Source organism: Acartia tonsa, chromosome 4 (genome assembly GCF_053477335.1).
Source record: "Acartia tonsa isolate MP-2025a chromosome 4, ASM5347733v1, whole genome shotgun sequence".
NCBI lineage: Eukaryota > Metazoa > Arthropoda > Copepoda > Calanoida > Acartiidae > Acartia > Acartia tonsa.
This window is the reverse complement of record NC_137263.1, coordinates 37,549,619-37,566,187: the sequence shown is the minus strand read 5'-3', so window position 1 is coordinate 37,566,187 and position 16,569 is coordinate 37,549,619. Positions and strand designations below refer to the sequence as shown.

The window sequence follows — 16,569 nt, the reverse complement described above, 5'->3', positions numbered from 1 at the left end:
ACATCTAGCTACATATGTTGAAATATAATTTTAATGGGGTTTATCGAATATTTGGCATAAAAAAGGAGTCATGTCTGACATATCATTGACATAAAGTTATTATATGATACAATAACGACACAAAAGTTGACAGAAATAAACAAAGCAAAAATGTTATCGTCAGCATGTAATCATTTCATAATTGTTTTTTTTTGAGATTATTATTTTTTTGTGAAAATCAACAAAAAATACTATGATTTAGTAAACGATGATTTGAAATAAATTTTTAAAGAAGGTGTATCAACTTTTTTTTTTTATGGCTAGCCGGTTCTTTTAGTAAGTAGTAGATGTAAAATTTTTCATAGAATTCAGATATGCAATCGGTTTTTTTTGTAGACCTCTTATTTTTTAAGTAATTTAAGTTTTTAAAAAAAATAATTAAGTCGGTTTTAAGGTACTAAAACGCAACAAAATAAAAGAAGAAAATGGCCAGTAAGAACAAAAATAGTAAGATCTTTAATTTGACACCTTACTTTTAAAATTCTGTTGAGTAATTATTTAAAAAATCTATTTTTTTAACCTCGGTTTAATAAAAACTTTAGACCTAAATATTTTCTCAAACAGACATAAAAAACATGGGTTCATATATACCTTTAGAATCAGAAAAATATTACGAATCCATTGTAAGCAAAATTGAAAAAAAGTAAAAAAATATAAAAATGGCCAATTGTATTTTTTGTTCTGGCAACACTATAGTCTTCCCTTTTTTACCCCCTCTATACCCCCTTCCCATTTTTATACCCAATTCAAAAGTTAAGACGTTGCCTGTACAATATAATATGATATTTTCATATAATTCCTTTTATTGTAGTTTATATACTATATTGTAAACTTTTTTTTTCAATTTTGCTTACAATGGATTCGTAATATTTTTCTGATTCTAAAGGTATATATGAACCCATATTTTTTTACTTGTGAAATGATAAAATTGAGTTCAAAGTGTTTATTCTCGTGGGTTTAAAAAAATCAATTTTTTCAATAATTACCTGACAGAATTGAAAAAGTAAGGTGTCAAATTAAAGATCTTACTATTTTTGTTCATAATGGCCATTTTCTTTCTTTTTTTTGTTGCATTTTAGTACCTTAAAATCGACTTAATTCTTTTTTTTTTAAACTTAAATTACTTAAAAAATAAGAGGTCTACAAAAAAACCGATTGCATATCTGAATTCTATGAAAAATTTTACATCTACTACTTACTAAAAGGACCGGCTAGCTATAAAAAAAAAGTTGATACAACTTCTTTTTAAAATATGTTGGCAATTGAAATAGTTTTTAATCACCCTGTCAAAACTATTGGATTCTGTCGACCTGCAGATTTATTAGCTTTTGTCTACTGTACGGAAAATGGTCGCGGCTGTGACATAATATCGACTGAAAATTTTTAATAAAATATTTAGAGTCAATATTTACTATAACTGTCATAATATTATCGACTTAATGATATTCTTATGACATTAATAACAGGGCTTGGCAGCCGCGACTATGACTCATATTTAAATTCGTTTAAATGCTTTAAAATTTTATTTTGAAATGAGGGATTGCCATATTTGGGTCAGGTTTAGACTTCCAGCTAATTTTTAAAATTGTGAAAGGTTGTTCTCCCAAGGCTTACAGGTGGTTGACGAGCCCTGATTAATAATTACACAATTGTTTTGATAGGGCTACCTTACATTTTTTATTTTTGTACTTTGTAAAAAATCAAAATTTATTTTTGAAAAACAGTTCTAGCCAGATTCTCCAGGTATATATTTCTCCCAATAATAGGGGCCTCACAATCTCGGCAGATCTTGCTTCTCTTGTTCAGAATCCTCTTCTCAAGGACGGAGGCAGAGTCTAGGCTGTCGTCATCCGTGTCATACTCCACACCACTGATGTACTCGACATCCTCCTTGAAGGTGACCTTGTTCCCGTTCGCCTCCTCCTCCTCCTCGTGGTAATCCTCGTACGGACGGATGACGTCCTTCTTCACTGTGATGGTACCCTGACGGTTGCATAAAAAATATAGTTTAAGATTTATTGTAATTGGTGCTTTACTACATTAAGGTATATTCGTATAGAATCGGACTAGTTGTAAATTTAGGCAAAAAAACATTTTTAAACATTACGATTGAGATGACTGCAGCGATGAAGTATAATTTATAGGAGAAGTGTAACAATAAGCTGTATATATAGTAAATAACACAAAACGATTATGCGTCTATTATAAACATGTTGATTTTCTGCCATTTTTACTCAAAATTATCTTATTAATTAGACTTCTGAAATGGCGATTCCTAGGTTGTTTAGCTTGGAACTTATATCCTTAAATATAAGTTCCATTCTGCCCCATTCTATCCCCTTTGATATGAGTGTCATATTGCAGAATTTTTGACTATATTTTTTTTCCTTGAACCAATCGATGGGATTGACAACAACGGGCTTTGGAGCACTGAATGTGACTTGACTGGAGTCACTCTGCGTCTCATTACCAGAATCTTGGTCCACTGAACTATCAAGGCTCAACTCTTGGGCCTTCTGAAATTATATAGCAATCTAAAATATGGACATTAAGTATTTTATTAAAAAATAAAGACAGTTACGGCTAACTTTATCCCTATAATAAAGTAACAAGATCTCTGAGTGTCTGTTTGTACCGTATGATCTCTCTAACCACTGAACCGATATAGTTCTTCTTACAATGTAGCTTCTAATAGGTCTTGGGGAGGTTGATAGACATTGTTGGGGAGGGTACCACCACCCTCTGAAGATAAATCGTCCCTAGTGGTTGACCCCTCCCCCCCCCCCCCCCCTAAAAAAATAACCACCAATTTTTTTTCTTTTTAAGAATAGATTAAAAAGTTGGGTCATCGAATTCAATTACCCCCCCCCCCCAAAAAAAAAAAATACAGACAAACATCTAATTACTGCAAAGAATAAATAAAAATTATTTTGCACTCCTTTTAGCCAAATAAAATTTAAAAACCGATTAAAAATAACTAAGAACCAATTTTATGTAGGTAGACAAACGCGACGTACACCCTACTATCAACTAGGAATACACAGCTAACAAATAGATTAACCTCCTTATTAGATTGAATTTTAAGTTTTATTATCTTATCTATTACCTTTAAAACACTGTCATGTTTAAGCTCAACTTCATCCTTGGGCATAACATCCCAGTTACTAACCACCTGTTCCTCCTCTCCTTCCCCCTCCTCCTCATCACTATCCTCAATAGTAAATATATTCCCATCATTCTCAATATGATAATCTCTGTACGGGGCAATGGCATCTTTGCGGATGTTGATTGAGTTCTTGAACCAGTTGATCTCCTTGATGTTACGCTCCGTGAGTGTGGGCCCGCTGAAGGTCACGTTGCTGGAGGTTGTAGAGGATGACTCTAGCAGGTCCAGCAGCTCTTGCTCAGACATATTCTCAATCATTTCCTTCACTGAGTTATCTGATATATTTGAGAATCTATCCAGAGAAGAGAGACTAGATATGCTTGACTTGCTTGACTTTCTGCTAGACGACGCTGATGTTACACTATCAGAAATATCATCTCCCTGTAGCCAGGATTTGTCAACACAATTCTTGCAAACAGGATGACCGACCTGGCACTGCCAAACCTTGCCGGTGAGCCCGTCCTTACAGGATGTACAGCTCAGCTGATCCATCAGCTCTGACAACATAGGTGCAGAGGCTGTTATTGTTGAAGTAGAGCCTGACACAGAAGTATCCTCATCTTCTGAGAGTTCACCACGTTGTCTCCGTCTCTCTCTCTCCTTTCTCTCCCTCCATTCTCTGTTCTTCTCTTTTCTCTCCTCTCTCTCCTCCCGGATTCTCTCTATTTCTTCTTCATCCACATCATTGCCGCCCCTGGCCATCATGGCCATGGCGGCACCGGCCCTGCAAACAAACATCAATTCATAGGTTGCCAATTTTTTAAAAATACATTAATGACTGCAGTCTTAGAATAGAACCATGTTTATAAATGTCAGCCATATTAACTTTTATTAAATTACGGTAAACTAAATCGTCATTAGTTAAACATCATGTCGATTTTATTTTAGCAATGTTTTTGAAAGGAATTGTAATGGTAGGGGAGCGAAAGGAAAAGTAAAGAGAATTGATTGGATGGGATGGGATGGCGAAAGAAATTGAAAGATCTGCTATGCTATTAAAAATCGAACCTCCCTATCCTATTATATAAAGTAGTTAGGTTTTTTGTCTGACACTTAAGATTTGATCTGTCTGATTGAGTTCTCCCTTTAATTGCCTAGGATAGTTTTAGGCTATTTTTCTTCCCCTTGGCAGACAGAGTGCCTAGATGCTAGGGGTGCAGCACTTATATAGTAGCTTAGTTTATAAACTGTTAGCATTACAGACGGACAGACACTGATTCTTTTCAAAATTCTAATTTTGACCAACTTCTAGTTGAGAGATCTTAATGGGACTAAGACAGGCATCAAGATTATTGCCAAACCTGGAAGAATCTGCAAAATATTTGGAAAAAAGTTATTAGAAATATGTTTTTTAGGAAGAACAAAAAAATTTACCGGAATTACCCCACGCTACCCTAAGATTTAAAGTTGCAAAATGTTCCATATATGAAATATGTATCGTAAAAGCAAAGCGGTTTTTATCTTAAACAAATCTCGTTTTTAACAAATTTTATTTAAATCACCAAAAGTTATTCATGACAAAATTTTGAAACAGCTTTATTAAGCAAATTATGTAATAAATTAATTAAGCATTAATTTTAACAACTTTATTAACTGTCAGCAAATAACTTTTATTGTAGACTTAAGTAAACAATTTTAAATTTAATAGATAATTGACGTCTAAAATCAAAGTTGCGCTGCTAATCTTTGACTAAGGGTTTGTACGTTCGACCTGGAAATTATATTATCATACAATTGGAATTGATAGTCAACTATATGGTGCAAAAAGTGGCCATAGATGACACAATATCTACATGCTTAAATAGTAGGAAGAAAGGGGGACATTAAACTGTACATAAATTACTGCACTGTTACCCAAAGTTGTATAACCATGTTATCTTATTCTTTGGCTCAAGAACTTTGGGTACTTACTTATATTCAATATTGTATGATTAGTTCCAAACTAGTAGTATCTAAACTTTTCAACCAATAATATGAATATAAAGAGGGCGTTGATTTCTTTATTATCATTGGGGATATATATCAATTTCTAGTTCATTGTCTTATCCCTTAAGATCCCTGAATTAAATAGTCAAATTAATCACTGACGTCCAAGGGTGGAGGTAAAGGGGTGTTGAATGTTTACCCCTCCTCCAACTTTGAAACCCCTCATTTTAACCCCCTCAAAATAAAAAGCTTGGACGTCTCTGGATTACTTCATTTATACATTAGGATTTCAAGCACCAAAGAATTTTTGATTAAATGCAAATTACGATAGAACAATTAATTTTTATTAAAATTAATGTAATGTAGCGTTGTAAGAAAAGTACATATTTATAATCAAATATATAAATAGATAAAACTATACTCACTCTCTGTTAGAAAATGTTTTATTCTGTTTTCTAATCAATCTTTTTGCTTTGATGTAAGCCAACACTTTTAGCTTGTGTTTACCATACGTTTTTCCTCCTTCAATATCCATTGTTATCCTATAAAATATTCACTTGTTTAAGATTATATCTAACTCGTATAAAGTAAATAGAAATAAAGTTACTATGTGAAACAACTGAAATATATTTGTTATTATTATTAGTTGTTGTTGTTTGGCTTGATTAAGTCAAATTTTAGCAGATGTGGGTAACCGGATTTGAACTTGAGTGGGCCTATTTGTACTATAGTGTGTGTGTGTGTGTGTGTGTGTGTGTGTGCATGTGTGTGTTTCTAAATTGAACTACCTCAGTGTATAAGTATATATGCTTTGCTTATAAGCAAATCAAATTTATCTTATTAGAAAGATAATTGAAGATAATAATGTGTATCTTTAATCATAATGTTTGTATAATAATGTATATTATAGTTTTATAGACAGTTGACCACGGTTACACTGATAAATACAATTGTTTTGTTTTTATACTTTTTTTTATTTCGTTTTTATTGCCTATTTTTAGGATTAAGTAAAGGACTTTTCGAAAATTCACTGAAACCTATTTCTTGATTTAAATGTAATAATTCTTGCTTTTTTAATTTAGGCAAAAAAACTTTTCGAACTTGCTGAATCTAAAACTGTCTCTATCTTTTATTGATGATTTTATTTTCTAGGTAAAAAATGTTAATACTTTTTATTTAATAAAAAAATCACACATTGTAGTTGTTCAGAAAAATCTTTAAAAAAAAGTCCAGACATCTATCTTCAATAGCTTCTCCTAAATAGATTTTATACCCCTTAAACAGATCGACAGGCAAGTCATCTATTGAGTAACATATTCTCCAACAAAAAAAACAGCCATGAATCTCTAATAGCAGCCGAGTAAATTACAATTTTTTTGAGGACAAACGGACTAACACACATATATTACAAAGTAGCTATATGATAGATGGATAGTAATAGTATAGCATAGAAAGAACAGTGAGAGAGTTATAGAGTAGCTGTGCTACTAAATACATAGTTAGTTATAGAGTATCTTTGCCTTTCTCACCCCTCATCTTTAATAATTTTATCATCTTTTATAACAGCAATAATTACCTTACTTCAAATCTAAAGTTTTCAATAATTGTTCAATATGTGAAGTTTTGGCGGTTTCCCTCAAGTGCCTTGTCCAGCATAAAACCATTTTTTCTGTTTGTTTATTAGTTTAAGTCAGGTGAGGTTAGGTTATATTTTGTACAGGGTAGCACGAAAGGAGTAGGACATCGCAGGTATAGGCCAGGCAGAGTTAGTGCTCCCCGCAGTAGCTAGGCATACTTTAAAAAGTTATCCCAATCCTCCCCTTCCATTCATTTTAAAATATGCGACGGGGGAGTGGTCATTGCTCGATATGCGCTTTGAGGGAAAGCACCAATTTATTTTCTAACGACATGTTTTACTCTTGGACATTTTTTTTTTTTTTTTTGATTAGCCATAGTTTCTTAGAGTTTGGATCTAAGACTCCTGGAGTATGTTGAAACACTTTTGTATAGCCACCAGGGCCAGCTCAAGCTCCACGTTCAAGTATGACTTGACACGCTGTCTCATGAGAGCTCCTCGTTATTACCTCACCCTCGCCGGTTTTGAGTGTGGCAGGTGTCCCAGATTAAGTCACCGTAATGAATGACACTTTCCTCAGAGGAGCCTGGAATTAAGGGATGTGTTGCTATTATACACATGATTATTAGGATTCCAAACTACCTAACAATCTCCCTTCCAACGCAACTGGGGGAGGTTGCGTGAATCCACATTAGAGAATTTGAGACAACATGTTGTGATTGCAACACGAGAGGGTTTGAACTCGAATTCTCATCACCGTAACTCAGTGCGTTACTAGAGAGCTACGGTGCTCCCTTTACTCTAATATACTCTTGGACATAATTATCCTTGGTTGTCCAGTGTTTGTTTATATTTTCTTTTAGTCTGCATGCATGCATGTTTCTTTAAAGTCTCGTGATGCTTCAAACTAATGAATGGATGAGACTGAATATTTGCTAGAGAAAATATGACTTTCGGAAAAGCTGCCGTTGCGGTTGCCATTTATTTATATGTATATTCAGGGTAAATGCTAATAATTTAGAGAATTTCTATAGTCTCATAAGCTATATTTTATACACCAAATAAATTCAAGGTTTCAAAGCATGTATATTTCCGTTGAAAGATAAAAATCAATTAGATACCTGAATAAAAAAATTACTAAATTTGTTCAACCTAGGATTTTGTTAAAATAAATTAAAAACAATGAATAGATACAAAACTCTTTCTAGGTTTCCAAAAAAAAATCTGTCGAGCAGATTTTACCATGGATCGGCAGCCGCAACTGTAAGCCTCAGGGAAACATACCGTTTAAAATTTTAAAAATAAGCTGGAAATCTAATCCTGACCTGTAAATTGAAATAAATTTTATCGAGAACTTTTTCAAAGCATACAAACGGGTTTAAATTTTAGGCTTAGTCGTCACTGCCGAGCTTTGGATTTTACCTTTACCCTTGCTTTCTTTTTGAATCGCACATCCGACGGAAGCCTCATTTCTGGCGCCGTTTGTAAAATCGTAGTATCGTTCTACTTACACACACACACACATACGCACTCACACACATACGTACTATCGGTCCATACTATCTTATCATACATAATATATTTTTAGATAAGTAGCATTTCTATAACCGTACTCTTTTATAACTCTTATTTGACCTTTTCTGGCTCGAAAAGACATTTGCAGTACGGCTTCGAAACCGATTAATATCCGCTGGATTACAACTGGCATACAGCCATACTGAAAAATCATGTATAGCATCGTATTACAGACACTTTTCCAGGAATATCAAAATAAAACCAGTTATGTTAGGCACGAGTGCCGAACGGAAAGCTGTCTATAATCAGATGCGAAAAATAACTATTATCGCAAGACGATAAAATTCTAAAAAAATTTAATCCACTAAAGAATAAACATGATATATCTTCTAATTTTCAGAAAACATACCCTGTCAAATGTAATGCATATGTAACTTCTACGGTTTCATGTCGTACATATGATAAACAAACCTAAATTTAAATTTTTGGAGTATACAGCTATTCACCAATAGATTTAGGATATACGTGGATATATTAACATGGGAAAATTTGTCGCCTATTTAGCTTGCTATTATTACTTTAGCATGATACATGATAATCTGTTGCAACATCCAAGTAATAATATATCGATTATTTCACAAGCAGTTCAATGTGTGAAACCTTGTGGCCGTGGGGCTGAAAAAAGAGATTTAATTTTGTACGACCCTGTTGAAATCCCCTTCTACACGCCACTCTGTTTGAAATATTAGAAAATTGGTAGATAAAACAGGAATACTACTATCTGACGAAGACCAAACTGCATAACTTTTGCACCACTTTTGACGTCATATTATCTTTTTTAGGGGTTTTCTTTCCCACTTCTCCTCTCATCTTCCTCATTATTTGACGTCACAGGAATCAAAAGTGACACAAAAGTTATGCGGTTTGGTCTTCGTCCTGCTATCTAAGATTTGCTAATAAAATCACGCAACCTACTTCATGAAATGTTTAAGTAAAAAGATATTTTTACTTTTTACCTGAATGGCCTTACCAGATTTGCTGGCATCCTGTGCCCGCCAGGAAGGAGGTATTAAAAAAATTTCAACTCTCAGTTATGTGTCATATCCAAATTTCGAAAGTATCTCAGTTATAGCCCTCTACCTTTCATACACAGAAAATGGGATAAAAAAAAACAGAGGGGGGGGGGACGCATCCGCTAGTATAATATAAAACACCAGTTTATGAAGAATTTTTTTTGCGGGTATAGTCCCTTTCGTGGCAACGCCCCTTAAGGAGCGATCATTCGTATTTTCACAGTAGCTTTCCTCCTTTTTCTAGCCCCTCGCGGGGGACTCTAACCTTGCAGGGCCAATTGCCTAACCCTGCGGGGCAATTACCTAACCAAATATAACCTAACCTAACCTAAAATAACCTATTAAAAGGAATTTTAAAAATACAACGAATCGCCCCTTAATGTGCGTTGCCACGAAAGGAACTATATCCTTTTTTGATACTTTAATATGTAGTAATTTGGCCGGTTATCCGGCCGGATATCCGGTAATTTGGCCGGATAACCGGATATTTGCCGGATATCCGGCGTTGGCCGGATATCCTGCCGGATACCAGATATCCGGCATTTAAAATCAGCCGGATATCCGGTATCCGGTATCCGGCCAAAAAAATATCCGGCCTAACCCTACTTAAAACGTATTGCTATTTATTAAAGCGAAATCAGAAGGAAAAAGCGATGTACTGACATATGAGAAGCGTGTGTGTCGTAACGTAAATATTTGAAATGTGCAAGTAAATCGCAATATCAAGCCACACTTTTATAATACGCTAAATATTTTATCTAAATTCCTGCAAACAAACTATGGGATATCTCATATGATTTTGATTTTAAAGAGAAAACTTGAGTTACATAATTATATAATCATAGATAGACTGAGGAAACTAGCGTACTTTTTCGACAATAATTTTTCGATCATGGAAAGATAACAAAGTAGCAGGTTTCGTCGTATTTCCATAGTGGAAAAATCACGAAACCTATTTTAGATTTAGTTCGAAGATGATTAAATACCCTTCACAGATTATGACGTCATATGATAGAATAGCCAATGAAAGACCAGTATACACTTTAATTAACCAATGGTAAAATTTATGCTGGCCTCTAATTGGTTATTCTATCGTATGACGTCAAAATCTGTGGAGGGACTTTAATTATCTTCATTTAGTTCGCTTGTTGGCTACCTTATTCCTGATATTATCTTATATAGGTTAGCTTGAAACCTTTAGGTACTTTTATTGAATTTTTAGTTGGTTGCTTTCAAACTGTTTCGACCAATAATAATAATCTACAGAACGGGTATTGTTGTTGTCATTTATCGTCATTTATCGTCCATTGTCTTATACCATAAGAACCCTGCTTCAAATATCAATATTGACAATGTGATAGAAATTGCAATTATAATCCACTGTGGTCTGAACTGTGGCATTTATACCCTAAAATATTTGTATTTGAAGTTTTAAATTGTGTAAATATCTAGAAATCATACATGTACACTGCACTAGCACTGTACAATATTTATAATCTTAGGATTTATTTGTAAAAATACTTTTGAAACCATGAACCGGTTCTCCCTTGCAGTGAAGCTTCGCATAGATCCAGGGAAGGTTTATTTTAACTACATATATGTAGAGAGAAATCGCCTGGAGGGTCGACTTACCCTTCCAATCTTACCATAGTGCCCCTATAGAGGACTTTATAAGGGCTCTGGTCGCTAATTCCTATTAAACAAACTTAGTTTATTTATTAACACAAAATTTTTCTTTTCATTTTCAACTTTCGGGACTTTAGAGTGAATTTTGATTGGTTGGTTTTTTGTTGAGTGTCCAAACGTTTCATCCACTAATTTTACGATACAAAAGGGATAATCTTGTAATTCATCATTAGGGATGTACATCAGTTTATCGACCATTGTCTTATCCCATAGATCCCTGTCAGGTTCTAGACTCTATTATCAATTTTATGCTTATATTAAATGATACAGAAAAGAAAAAATACTGAACAGGGCTAACGAACACATCTTCATATGGAATTGCTGTTATATAAGAAAAAAAATAAAGTTCCTGGCTACATATATAACTTAAACATCAAAGAAGATACAACTTCATAATAAGATTAACATGCGAACATTTTATTGAAATAAGCCTAGGCACAAAATCTATAATGTTTCAATGGATGTATAATATACGTGGATATTATGATATACAGGGGAAAAATTGAAGTCAATTTAGGTTGCAAACATGGACATCACTTATTGGTCAGTTCGTTTCTCCAGTAGGAGAGGAGGGAATGGAGTAAATTTGGTGGATTTGCAAATTTAAAACTCCTTAAATTAGCCACTCATATACACAAATACAATGCTTCCCTGAAAAAAAAGAAAGATGGAGTATTTTTTTTTTACATTTTTTACCTTAGCTAAAATAAACTTAGGATAAATCACAAAACCTCGACTTTTATTATTATTTCCGGGGGCTCTGCAGCCACCAAATTTTAATTCAGTTGCAGCATGCAAATTAATATTCAGCTGCATATGCATGAAGATATAAAAATTCAACTGGTTATCAAAAACTAAGGACTTAACCCTCTAGATTTCTTCACATGATTTGTAAAAAACTATAAAGGAACTCTGAAACATAATGAAGAGCGTTCAAAATGATTTGGGTTTTAAAAAAATATTTTAGAGAGGTAATTTTCCTACCCTTAATACAAAAAACTAAGAATTGAAATAGAATGATTTCAAAATTTCTGCTGTTAGAAAAGACTAACTAATTTAAACTACCTATACAATTTATGTAAAATTTTTAGTATGTTTGAAACACAGAATAGTTTTTTTTATTGAAAAGTAACTCTTGATATTACAGAAAATTAATGTTGTCAGTGATCAATTTTTGTAAAATAAATTATAAATGAGTCACTTTGTATGTTATTTAAAACAAGAGAATAATAAACATTAGATGTGTAACAGCCACAGAAAAAGGACTCGGTACTTCAAAACCGATTAATAACCGCTGGTTTAGAACCGATTCAAAGCCATGAATCGTATCATATTATAGCCAGTTATACGAATGTTAAAATAAAAATTATAATACTAACACTAGTTTTGCCTTCTTTTCTATTATACCTAATTGTTATAGGAATTATAGTGCAAGCTTTACAAATAATAGAGAGATTCTAGCATGACCAGTGCAGAATTTAAAATTAGTTACATTTTATGACAAAAAATACTCTTTTATGTTTCCATTTTTGCCTGATACAAAAGTGTAATGAAAATAGGCCTGGAAAAAGCATCTCTCCTGTCACATGTCCACATTTTTTTCAAATTAAAGCAGAAGGAATCAGAGAGAGATGGAGAGAGAGAGGGAGATGAAGAGAGAGAGAGGGAGGGAGAGGATGAGAGGGAGATGGAGATATCTATTGGGAATAATTGTTGTGTATCCGGCGCCAGTGTTGGAGCATATTGTCTGTCACCATGCTACACACACACACACACACACACACACACACACACATACACACACACACACACACACACACACACACACACACATACACATGCATAAAAAAACTATATGCACGCCTGCACGCCTACACGCCCACCTAAAAATGTACATATTAACATAAGGTCATTACACATGCATCTATTTACAAATATTTTATCTAATTACACTTTTTTAAAAATAAAGGCTTAAATAGTAAATGCACTTAAAAAAAATAGTTTAATTGTTAATCGATGTTGCCCAGGAGGAAGAGGACGACAAATTGATATATTATTCAACATTAAGCGGCTACCAAAGGCATAATTTTATATACAAATCTTTTACAGGGAGAGTAATTTATTGTCCATTGTAATATTTTATTCAACCTGTTATTTGAAGTGTTAGTTTCAAAGGTCAGAAGCAAATATTGAAAACTGTTCTTTAAAGCTTAGGTCTTTATGAATTACTATACTTGCTTCGTCCCTAGTTTCTGGGGGCTCCCTATTTTCAGGGGGTTGGAGAGGACAGGAAAATAGCCTAAAACTATCCAAAGTTTTAGAATTTAGAAACCATCTCATGCCAGGAACTTTGTGAATCTTTACTAAAATTGAGAACTCAATGGGTTCAGTGGATATCAAGATCTTGCGGAATAGGTTTACTATTGTGATAGATAGCAGAGTGAGAGGGAACAATAAGCTGTTTATTACACTAGTCTCCAAAGTTTTATAATAATATTTTCTTATTTGTTGGCTTAACAGTTTTGGCGACTTTGGGAAATTATGATTTGTTGGTTTATTAAGTTTAGTGTTCAAACGTTTCAGCCACTTATTTTACGCTACAGAAGGGGTATTTTTGTGTATCATCATTGGGAATGTATATCAATTTATCGTCCCCTTGTCTTATCCCTTTAGATCCCTGGATAGTCTTATTAAGATGGAATCAAAATAATCTTATATGCCAGATATAACTTTTTTTATATTTCTTAGGGTGTCTCACGAATGGACGGATCGACAGGTGAACCGATGCAATTCATAAAGTAACTTCGCTTTTAAAAACTGTAGAAAGCGTAAAGACAAGAAAACAAGAGTATTCATGTTTCATTTCTCAGTAAAAGGTCCAAAAACATTTTAACTTTTTTTTCCCCAAAAAGGAAAGCTTTATGGAATATTGATTTATCGTATGTTCTTTCTACCATTTGTAAAAATTGTATTAGCTTAAGTCTAAATAAACAATTTTGTTTTCCTGAATTGTTAAATATCGAATTTCATTTGCTCAACATTTATATTGATGTTTCATTTTTACGTAACAACATAAAAACTTAAAAAAAAAAAAAAAAAAAAATGATAATTTTATGAGCGTTATTGGTATGGAAGGTAAAGAGTTTTCTTTTTTAATGCTAGAAAAATAATTAATCAATCCTCAATATTTTACCATACGATAAAGTTGACATTATCTTTCTCCATACGAGAAAAAGTAAAAGAATGTGCATTGTTGAAATTTTCCAAGACGGCATTATAGTTGTCTTGTTCACACAAAATATGGAAAATAGGCGCAATAATGATTTAGTATTTAAACAAGGATGACAACATCTATAAGAAGCGAAGCACAAAAAAATCATGGTTATGAAAACGGACAAGGAGATTTTAAGAGTATTTTATAAAATCATGAATGGGTTATTGGAGAAAAAATAAACATTTCTAACATTTTCAAATTCTTTCTTAAATTTATATCTTTTATTATGACTGACAGACCGACGGTAAAAGTAAATGAAATACTGGATGCTCAACTCAATTTAAATTTAATTTTGATACTAATGTCCTCAAATATTATGAAAATTGGACCAAAAACACCAATGATATGGGGAAATGTGTGAAAATAAAATAAAAAAAGTACCTTTCCTTTCATCTGATTACAAAAATCCTTTAGAACAACGGAAAATATAAGAAATATTTATATCTTTATTAATTCGACTGATAAAGATAAGACTCTAGGGGGCTAGGTGTCGCTTCGGGTACTAGACCTCTTTTCCACGCACCTTGAAACATACTCCGTTTATGAATGCAGTGTAAAGCGTCCATTCACCCATCAGACAACCAACTCTCTGAGATGCACGACCTTTGTCTGAGAAGTCCCAACTGTGCATGGTAACGAGTTGATACTGAGGGTGTAATTTTATAATTTGTTGTACATCAATTTATCGTCAATTGTCTTATCCCTTGAGATTCCTGGGTTAATGGGCACAATGCAGCTATGCGTCCATGTAAAGGATTATTTTCATCAATGTTTGTAACACATGATTCATCAAATATGTTTATTCTTAAAATAGTCTTTTCAAGCAAAGCTTCTCATTAGCCTTTTTTTAAAACTACAAGTGGATACGCCCCCAGAGGCCTCTATGGACACATGGGAGGGTGAAGAAACCCCCTTTCCCAAAACAGTTATAAACCTTCCTAGGACCCATAAGAAGCTTCGCTGTAAAGGAGAACCATATCGGTTCAGGAGTTAGTGTTTTTACTTAGGAAAGTTGTTTTCAAAGGCACAAAAAATCTAAGCATAAAAAAATTACCATTTTAATTTATTAGATATACTTAACAGATAAAATTCTGTGAACTACAATTTAGATATTTATTGTTTTGTTAAAGTCAAACAAGTCATCCTATTATATAAAGTAGTAAGCTTCTTTTGTTTGGATGGAATTTTCTCGCTAACCGCTGAACCGATGTGGTCATAACTTAAATGGAAGCTTCTTATAGGTCTCAGGATGGTTTTAGGCTATTACATTTTTTAAAAAGTCTGGGTATTGATTTAGTTACCTTCTTTCGAATATAGAGCCCCTAGATGCTAAGGGCGCAGCCGCTAGTGATTATACATAATCCTTATAATAAAGTAAAAGGATCTCTATGTGTCGTCTGTGTGTGTGTACCAAAGGATCTCGCTCACTCCTTTACTGATCTGGTTCTCCTTTACAGGGTAGCTTTTCATAGGACTTGGGAAGGTTTATAATTATAATACCAAGAGAAATTGACCTTAGAAAAAAATGACCCCCCTCAACTTCCAAATTTATTTTTGTTTTTCTTTTTAAAACTATCGGAAATATAAATACAGCCAAGTCGCTACAAAATCGCAGAAAGCAATTTGCTAGCAAACGAAAAAGGTTCCAATTACTTGGGCCAGGTAGTTGTCTGGGTTTTATATCTACACTTATACATTAATCTTATAAACTTTTGTGATGAATGAGTTGTTTTGGGATTTGATGCTCCTTGTTATGAAAGAATGTGCGTAGTGTTTATAGTAGATGGTAACATGCATGTCAGCTAATAGTAGCAGCTTTTAGTTTAAACATTCTCTTTCAACTAATAAAAATAAACTTAAAAAGAACAAGGACGATCTTAACCATTAGATGCGCTAGAAATCTTTTTTTCGATCCGTTATGACGCGTTATGTAGGATGTATTCGTAAAAATAAGTTAGTAAAAGATTATTTTATTTAAGAATTTGTGTGTTAGAAAAGGGGAATATTCCGGCTGTTTTGGGCCAAGACATTCTCCTTAAACTTAAAATTATAGTCGTGCATTTGACATAGCAGTATTATGCATAACTTTTAACGTCTTTATTTACAACGGGTTTTGGACTGGGATTCGATTCCATGACCTCTCAAAGGACAAGCGAATGCACTTCATGCGCTACACTACATTCGCGGTTCTATACAGATTAGAGAAATCAACAGAATGGAAAATCTGCTTTTGAAACAGTAATATGGGACGTTCAGTTGAAACAGAAATATGGGACGGTCAGTTGAAAGAACGGACAAATAATATTAAATAAAT

The 16,569-nt window shown here is 33.4% G+C and overlaps 1 protein-coding gene across 1 annotated transcript; it reads right to left on the bottom strand.

Moving 5' to 3' along the window:
* Positions 1-714: 714 nt before the first annotated feature.
* Positions 715-5,800, bottom strand: LOC145317050 (uncharacterized). The gene is made up of 4 exons (XM_080157928.1): positions 5,557-5,800; positions 3,146-3,929; positions 2,429-2,555; positions 715-2,024 (listed from the first exon to the last, which is right to left on the bottom strand). The coding sequence occupies exons 1-4, from the start codon at positions 5,664-5,666 to the stop codon at positions 1,747-1,749; spliced, it is 1,299 nt and encodes a 432-aa protein (XP_080014054.1). The 5' UTR covers positions 5,667-5,800; the 3' UTR covers positions 715-1,746.
* Positions 5,801-16,569: the final 10,769 nt, after the last annotated feature.

Coding starts and splice junctions, on each gene's coding strand:
- LOC145317050 (XM_080157928.1), bottom strand. CDS start 5,666: ATGGATATTGAAGGAGGAAAAACGTATGGTAAACACAAGCTAAAAGTG. Junction 3,930..5,556: donor AAAACATTTTCTAACAGAGA/GTGAGTATAGTT, acceptor GTTTGTTTGCAG/GGCCGGTGCCGCCATGGCCA. Junction 2,556..3,145: donor AACATGACAGTGTTTTAAAG/GTAATAGATAAG, acceptor ATATAATTTCAG/AAGGCCCAAGAGTTGAGCCT.